Source organism: Echinops telfairi, unplaced genomic scaffold, assembly GCF_000313985.2.
Source record: "Echinops telfairi isolate 266 unplaced genomic scaffold, ASM31398v2 ScPeMD7_11;HRSCAF=52, whole genome shotgun sequence".
NCBI lineage: Eukaryota > Metazoa > Chordata > Mammalia > Afrosoricida > Tenrecidae > Echinops > Echinops telfairi.
The window spans coordinates 40,827,981-40,836,813 of NW_022103908.1; the positions used below are offsets into that span (position 1 = coordinate 40,827,981).

The following is an 8,833-nucleotide window of genomic DNA, read 5'->3' on the forward strand; positions in this document are numbered from 1 at the left end:
TAAGGGGATGTCCAGTGGCCTACAAATGGGCTTTGGGTCTCCACTTGGCACTCCCCCCCTCATTCACAGTGATATAATTTTTGGTTCTGATGATTCCTGATACCTGATTCCTTCGACACCTTGTGATTGCACAGGCTGGTGTACTTCTTCCATGTGGGCTTTGTTGCTTCTGAGCTAAATGGCCGCTTGTTAACCTTCAAGCCTTTAAGACCCCAGATCCTAATCTTTTGATAGCCGAGCACCATCAGCTTTCTTCACCACATTTGCTTATGCACCCACTTGTCTTCAGTGATGGTGTCAGGGAGGTGAGCACACAATGATATGATTTTTTGTTCTTTGATGCCTGTTCTTTTTTTTTGGACCGAGTTCTTATTAAGTCTCTGATTGTGGGTTTTTAATACATCTCAAACTGACTTTCTTTGAACATTGCCTCTTACGCAGCCGTCATCAAATGGGCCTACAGCATTTCAATTTTACGATCTCTAAAATTCCGTTCACAGAAACTTGTTCATGACAAATGAAATCACCGTTATCTGAATCACCAGGCATATCACTGTTATCCTTTAAACACACACACACACACACACACACACCTTTTCATTCAGGTACAAGTGGAAGCTCACAGAGCAACTTCATTTGACGTTCGACAATTCACACATTTTGTTTCAGGACATTGCCATGCCCACGACGTGACCACACTCATCCCTGTGTTTCCTGTTTCCATTTGTCTGTCTCTCCTGTCCCTTCCTGCCTTTTGGGCTCTCTCCCCTGCACATGCTGCCCTTTTGGTCTGGTCTGGTTAGGGTTCCAGAGCGTGCATTGCTCCCTGGTGTTTATAGTTCATCTTACAGGCCTGTCGGTTGTTTGGTTGAAAGTTGAGCTACAGGATTCTGTTCAGTTTCAGCCTGCAGGGCGCCTAAAGGCCATAGTGTCAGGGGTTCCACCCAGCTCCATCAGATCAGTAAGTCTTTTTATGGTTTTCAATTTTGTTCCATGTTTTTCTGCCACCCCACCTAAGACCTTCTGTTGTCCCAGTCAGAGTGATTAGTGGTGGTAGCCAGGCACCATCTGGTTCTCCTGGTCTCAGGCTGGTGTTCATAAATCCTTAGAACAAATTGCTTCCTTGCATCTTTGATTTTGGTTCTCCTTCTTTGCTCTGGATGGGAGAGACCAATGGTTGCACCTTGGATGGCCACTCACAAGTTCCAGGTCCCCAGACAGTTGCTACTCAGCAGAGAAAGGACTAGAACATTATCTTTGTGGACGATGTCGTGCCCATTGATGTCCTTCAGGACTATGGTCCTGAGTCCGCAAGCCTAGCAACTCCTTTGGGGAGTTACATTAAAAAAAACAAAACAAAACTCTTTAGAAGGCATCACTGCAGATAATGGAGCTGGTCAATGAGAATGTCTATCCAGACATATAGATTAAGTCCTTGCTGCCCATGTACTCTAAGAAGCCCTGATGGTATAGTGGTGAGACACTTGCCTGAGCACTGGAAGGCCAGTGGTTCAAACCCACCAGTTCTGGGGTAAAGATGCCGCAGTTAGTCTGCTTCTGTAAAATACAACCTGGGGAACCCCATGGGGGCAGTTCTACTCAGAACTCCAGGGTGCTATGTGTCAGTATTGCCACGGGTGTTGGGGCACTGAGGGTGTTTCTCTCAAAGGCTAAATGTCGGTCCCTTTGCTTTGCAGCGATCCCTGAGGCGAAGGAAGGAACTACGTCCCTCCTGCCAGGCCCGGGACCTTTCCCAGGGAGTCTGCGAGCTGGCCACATGCCATTTTTCTTTCATCCAGCCAGTGGGCACCAGACAGCCTCGGTGTTTCCGCCCACCCATCCTGAAAGCCCAGGTACAGGAAGGGCACACCTTCGCAGGACGACCTCTGCCAGGTCCAAGTCCCATCTGTCTCTGGCGTTTAATCACACAGTCGGGCGCATCATACTTTCTGAACATAAAGATGTCAAATTTAACTGCTCAATTAGCATACCTACTATCTACCAGGACATAGCCCAGATTTTTTGGTGGAAAGATGGGAAGGAGTTGCTTGGGACACATCGTGCAATTACTCAGTTTTATCCAGATGATGAAATTCTAGCCATCATTTCTTCCGTCAGGTAAGTTTTCTTCTTCTTTTTTAACCTTGTCATGCTATTGTTGATGTAAAGAGCCTACATGTACAAAAGTTTATGTTCTACATAAGCACTCCACAGGTCCATGTAGTGTGTAGCTTCATAGCAGATTGTCTTCTTACAGACTGACTTTGTCCTCCCTGGAACAGTTTGTTGACAGGTACTCAGGGGCTGGAGGCTACGCCCCACCTGGTCTACCTGTATGCAGCCAGACTCAGAAGCTCTCCTCTCTCAGACTCGGTTCCGTACCATCCAGTCACTCACAGCAGCCCAGCAGGGCAGAGTCGAAGCGCCTCTGTGGGTTTCTGAGAGCCTTCGTTTTCCCCTGTGGAGCGGCTGGTGATTTCAAGCTGCTGACCTTTCCGTTACCAGCCCAACTCGCAACCCACCATGCCGGCCACCAGGGATCCTCTCAGAAGCTCTCCTCTGAGTAGGAATGGAGGTTCTTGAAGAGTGAAGGATGTCTGATGTCAGCGTCCCCCAGGGGGCGTGGGGTTTTTAAACCCATGCAGCCCTTCTATGCCTTTCAAAAAGCTCAATGTGTCTCCCCTTTGACTTCTCAACACTCCCTTCTCTGAATCCTGGGACCAATGTAGCCCCCGAATGCTACTGAGAAGGCAAAGGTGAATGAGCTAAAGGCTGGAGGAAAGATACGAGCCCTTGGCTACTTGCTTCAGCATCTTCGCTGTTGTTGTTGTTGTTGTTCGGTGCTGCTGAGCGGAGTTTGTGAGACTGCCCCATGGGGCGCTCTCGGCTGACTCGATGGCAGTGAGCTTCATGGTTGAGTTGAGAATCGTTCATGGGAGCAGACTCCCAGGTCTCTTTCTTCCCGGGTGCGACTGCTGGGTGGGTTGGAACCCCCAGCCTTCTTGTTAGCACCTGAATGCTGCCCCTTGGGGTCACCAGGGCTTCTTCGCCATCTCAATCCACCCCCCCCCTCATTCTGGCCCTGACTAGCCAGATGAGTTGGAGATGGAAGATTACAGGGATAAGTCAAGTCAAGACATGTGTCTACCGTGCCCCATTGCCGCACAGACAGAGCCGTCGTATTGCAGAGTGCTGTAGAGAATGAGATGTTTGCTTTTTTCTTGCCCCATTTCCTCCTCGACTCTCGGACAGGTGATTATACATTGGTATTTCTCTGTGGGTACAGTTTTAGAACTGGGGGGAAAATACAAAAAAGTGTGTGTGTGCGGGGTGGTGGGGAATATCTGTGGAAATGCTGGGAGGTTACACATTGGGCTGTGATCCTCAAGGTCAGGGGTTCGAAACCGTCAGCCGCTCCTTGAGGGAAAGACAGCTTTCTCTTCTTGAAAAGCGTTCATCTCGGAAACTCACAGGGGCAGTTCCCCCCTGTCTTAGAGGGTCACGACGAGGTGGCATAGGTTAATGGCAGTGAGTTTGTTTATTTTTTGCCTCGTGTGGAAGTACTGACACTGAACTCTGACCACGACCTTAGTCCTGTGGTGACTTCAAGGTGGTTTCCTGAAAAGGAAATACGCGGTGACTCACCAGAAGGAATGGGGGAGTGCGCCAAGGACCAGACCAAAGACAGGGAAGGGGTAACAGGTCCCCCGGCCTTGTGATTCCTTAGTGGAGGACCACAGTAAAAAGGTTCTCGCCTCAACTCTTGATGGCTCTCACTGCATTTTGAGCTTTTTCAGATGGTCGTCTGAAAGTTGGCTGTTCAGACCCACTCAGAGGTGCATTGGAAGAAAGGCCTGGTGACCTGCTTCCCAAAAGTGGCAGTTTGGGAAACCCGCGGGAGTTCAGCTCTACTCTGTGTGCATGGGTCACCACAAGTTGGAATCTACTAAGCAGCAACTGGTTTATTGATTTTTTTTATAGGGGGATGGTTTGTCATTATCATATTCTTCAACTTTATTAAAGTATATTCAGGTGGCATAGGATAACTGCCGAGTAATTCAGTGACGTAAATTATAGGCACCTAGTGAAGGTGATAATCATCGATGGGATTTCTTGGCAAGAGAGAAGTATGTTGCAGAACCTAATCTTAGGATTTTTGAATAGATTTCCACGTCTTTTTCTTCAAAACCACTGCGTGGGTTTGAATCACCCATCTTCTGGCTGGGGTGATTGAATTAGCTTTTCATTCAACAATCTATATACATTTCGTTTCATGACATTGGTTGCAATCTTCTCAGCCTTAACTTCCCACTTCCTCCCTGGGTTCCCCATTTCTACTCACTCTCCCCTGTCCCTTCCTGCCTTCTGAGCTTTGATTTTCAGTAAATGCTCTCCTTGTGTTCGCATATGGTGGATGGTACCAAGGAGCATGTTCCGCCATAATGTGATATTATTCACATTATGCACTTGTCCATTATTTGGCTGAAAGTTAATCCCTGAAAGTTGACTTCTGATCTGGGCTTGAAGGGTGTCCAAGGGCCACATTCTTAGGGTTTCCTCCACAGTCTTATCAGACCAGTAAATCTGGTCCTATTTAGGCTTTTAAATTTTGTTCTACATTTTCCCCCTCCTATTTGTTTCATGACCTTCTCTTCTGATCCTTGTGGAAACAGTTGAGAGTGATGGCTGGGCACCATCTAGATCAGTGGTTCTCAACCTTCCTAATCCTGCGACCCTTTAATACAGTTCCTCATGTGGTGGTGGACCCCCACAACATTATTTTCGTTGCTACTTACTTCATCACTGTCATTTTGCTACTGTTATGAATTGGGCGACCCGTGAAAGGGTCATTCGACCCTCAAAGGGGTCACAACCCACAGGTTGAGAACCGCTGGTCTAGCTCTTCTCGTCTCAGGATAGTGGAGGGTAAGAGTCTAATAGTTTCTTTGAGGTTTTTGATGGTCTTCACTCCCCTATGCCCCAGATGGAGCGAGCCCAAGAGTTGCATCTGACATGGATGAGCACAAGCTTCATTTTTTTTGAAGGGAAAAAAAGTTACTTATAATTTTATAAGAGACAAAACTAAACAATGTAAAACACCAGAGTCATATGTAGCTGCATGAGGCATCTTTGCTGCTTAGGAGACAGGAGACTTTCCCCACCACACCTTCCTCCTTTAAGTCCCTGGCTGAAAGCAGATCATAACCCAGGGTCCATCAACATCTTCTGAACTGCAAAACCACTCATGCTAATTGTCTCGCCATGACAGAATAAAATACCAAGTCTCAAATGGAAACCCCTCAAAGGACAATAAAGTCATTTCCAACCCAGCAGCCCACTTCCCAGAAAGGTAAAAGGGTTCCATCAATAGGCTAAGGACAGTTTTGTTTTCTTTTACCAGTCTTTCATTAAACATGTGTACATTCATGAGTTTAGCTTCCGAACAATACAGTCCATTGGTCCTTAGCTGAATGGAAAAAACATAATTATTGATGTCCAAAGATTTCCAAGAAAAAGTGAACACAATTTCCTTCTCTAGGAGACAAACAATCCCCTTATCACACCTAACATTGTGGTTTACATATGTAAAACCTTATAACAGTACAGAGATTTGATGGTTTATTCACATATGATTAACCCTGAGATAGCTTGCTTTATGCTTCTTTATCACATCAAAGGTTTAATTGCAAAATTGGACCTTTGTTTAATCAGGAAATATGTCATGAGATGAGGTTTGGATATATAGGTCCTGTTTTACCCTCTCTTTTATACTTCAAATTCGACTGTGTATTAGAACTTACTGCTGCAGGATGAGCTGTGCCTTTCACGATCATGGCTGAAACTGGAGGGCACGGCCAACAACAACAACAAGAAACCAAGCCTGAGTCATCCGTGCGTGCTGTTTCAATGGTCTTCTTATACGGAACAAAAAGTAGAGAGCTCACAAATACCACCATCACAGCATGCGTTTCACATTTATGTTGGACTTCGGCTTTCAAAGCAATTTCTTTACAGTTAAGCCAACAAGCGCTGAAGTCCCAGGTCACTCGACTCTGGGGAGAAATTGGCATGCTGATGCATCCGAAGGGCTGCTCTGGGTTGGACGTTAGAGGTGGAACAAAATAAGGGAAAGCAGCCTTTTCCACTTCAAATCCTGGAGGTCAGCCATAGAGAAGAGATCCCACGCTCGATGAAAAGGGAACATGGCCGGATAAAAGAGGCAGGACCACCTGCTCCAAGACATAACACGGAAATGCTTGCCGAGTCCTGATTCAGAATGTTAGTTTTCTTTCTGAGATGAAGAAAATATAAAAGCACCTACAGGTCAAGGAAAATGTTCTTCTTCCACCAGAGTAGGGTGTAGAAAGGGCAGCCTTTACGCAAGGACAAAGTTCAGAGGGTTAGGAAAGAACGGGGCATGGAAACAAGAATCAGGCAGGAAGTGGAATAAGCGATGGTACATTCAAGGAGTTATAGTGGATGAGTTGACTCAGAATGTGTATGAATTGTTGTTGAATGCAGAACGATGATCTCGCTGTAAATCTTCACCAAATTCATACTTAAAAGTTTAAAGACAAAACCGAAGCAGGATATGGATCACTGTCTTTGGGGACTGCATTATGCCAATTGACCTAGACGTTTTGGCCTCTTTCAGATGAGGGCACTGAAGTTCTAAGGAGTTGGGTGGCTCACATGACATCAGGAGATAGCGAACCAATCAGCAATTACACCAGGTTCCCAATCTGCATACCTGCAGTGCCCACTCTCCTCACATTTCCCAGGCCCTAAATTAATCTGGTTCCAAGGAAGAGCAAAGAGTCGAAAGTTCAAAAATAAAATAAAACAAAACAACATTTGAGGCTTTTAATGGATGCAGTTTTATTGGGAGTTGACTAGCCTGCCATGTTTTGGAGTTGCCATTAAAATGCCCGCGGCACAGTGCTCATATGCTGGGCGGCTAACTGAAAGGCCAGTGATTCTCACTTACCAATAACTTCCCAGGAGAAAGACGAGGCGGTCTGTGTTCCTAAAAATCCCTTAAAAGCCTTGGAAACCCTATGGAGCAGTCCTACTCTGACCTCTAGGGTCGCTAGGCATCAAAATTGATTCCAGAGCAGTCGCTTTCTATGGACCACAAGGGTGCCTGGCGATGCCATGGTTAAATGCTTGCCGGCTAACTGAAAGGGGGGATTTGAGCCCACCGGTTGCTCCATGGGAGAAGAGACCTGGGGATCTGCTGCCACATTGCTTACAGTCTCGGAAACTCTATGGGGCAGTTCTACCCTGGCCTACATGGATGCTTTGAGGCTGGATTTTAACGCGAACATCTGTTCACGTGGAGCCAAGCGTCGTCTTTCATCAGTAGGTGTAGAGAACACTCCTTATCTGCCAGGAAGCTGGTATGTACCTACCTAGGGCTCGGTGATTAGTACTCGCCTCCCCCTCCCCACCCCAGCCAGTCCTGGATAATGGAGAGTTGCGTAGCATTGACCAGACCTCCTCTGTGCATGGAGTCAGCAGGCTGGATGTTCTCCTTACACCCCATGAAGTCACCTGCCTCTTCAGTGTCTGACACAACTCTCAAAAACTCACTGCCGTTGAGTTGATGCTCTGACTTATAGCAACCCTATAGGACAGGGTAGAACTGCCCCCGTGGGTTTCTGAGGCTGTAATTCTTGAAGAGAGTAGAAACCCTTGTTTTGCTCCCATGGAGCAACCTGGTAGTTTCGAACTGCAGACCTTGAGGTTAGCAGCCCAAATAGGTAACCGCTATGCCACCGGGGCTCCTTTCAGTATCTGTTGGCAGCCTATAAATGTAGCACATCCATTAGTCCTGGCCCAGGAAGGAAGCTGCTTGGCCAAGACCTTTCCCTGGAGTCTTTAAAACCCAAACCCAAACCAAATCCGCCAAGGAATCAATTCCAGCTCATACAGACCCTTTAGGACAGAGTAGCACTGCCCCATCAGGTTGCTGAGGCCAGGAATCTTTAGACAAGGGGCTCTGGTAGCGCTGTGGCTTAGGCCTTGGGCTGCTAACTACAATATCGGTGGCTCAAACCCACCAGCCCCTCTGCAAGAGGAAGGTGAGGCTGTCTGCTCCCAGGGAGATTTCTGGTCTCTTGTCGCTGTAAGTCAGAAACGGCTCCCTGGCCGTGGGTTTGGAGATCTTTGTGGAAGCAGACACTCCCCTCCTCCTTTTGCAGAACTGCTCGTGGGGTCAGATCGCCAACCTTTTGGCTAGTAGCTGCACCCCCGGGACGCTGCGGTCTCCAGACGAGAGTCTAATTGGTGAGTCTAGATGAAGTCTAGATGTCTCTGGGTGGTGCAAATGGTTAATGAACTTGACTGTTCACTGTAAAGTCACCTCAGAAAGAAAGCCTGGGAACCTCCCCCCCCACTCCCCTCAGATCAATCTTACACCACCAGGGCTCCCACTCTGTCAGGTCAAAGCACCCCAGAAAGGGCCTGGCCATTAGGTCAGAAGCCTGGGAATACCTAACCTTTGGGGACTAACACAAGAACAGACTCCCCGGCAGGCCCTGCTCCTTTTGTGCTTGGGTGACTGTGGCGAAGGGAAGCGCCTGGTGCTTCTCTACGTATAGTCTCTGCTCTTAACACAGGCCCCAAGGTGCTGCCGTGAGAGGATTTCACTTTCTGGTTGATTGTCTTTGCAACTATGTTAAGTGGGTAGCTTGAGGCTGTTCAAATTCCTGTGCCCTTTGAGGCCTCCTCTGACCCCATGCAAGTTTGAGGTGAGGTGGGGTGAGATGAGATGCCTCATGCATGTTTGACCACCACCACCACCACCATGGCCACCACCACCACCACCAAC

The 8,833-nt window shown here is 47.5% G+C and overlaps 1 protein-coding gene across 1 annotated transcript in view; it reads left to right on the top strand.

Moving 5' to 3' along the window:
• MERTK (MER proto-oncogene, tyrosine kinase) overlaps window positions 1–8,833 on the top strand; it is a 123,688-nt gene that overhangs the window by 23,685 nt on the left and 91,170 nt on the right. The window contains exon 2 of the mRNA XM_045287095.1: window positions 1,698–2,118. Within this exon, the coding sequence (XP_045143030.1) occupies window positions 1,698–2,118 (421 nt within the window). The remainder of the gene's footprint in view (window positions 1–1,697; window positions 2,119–8,833) is intronic.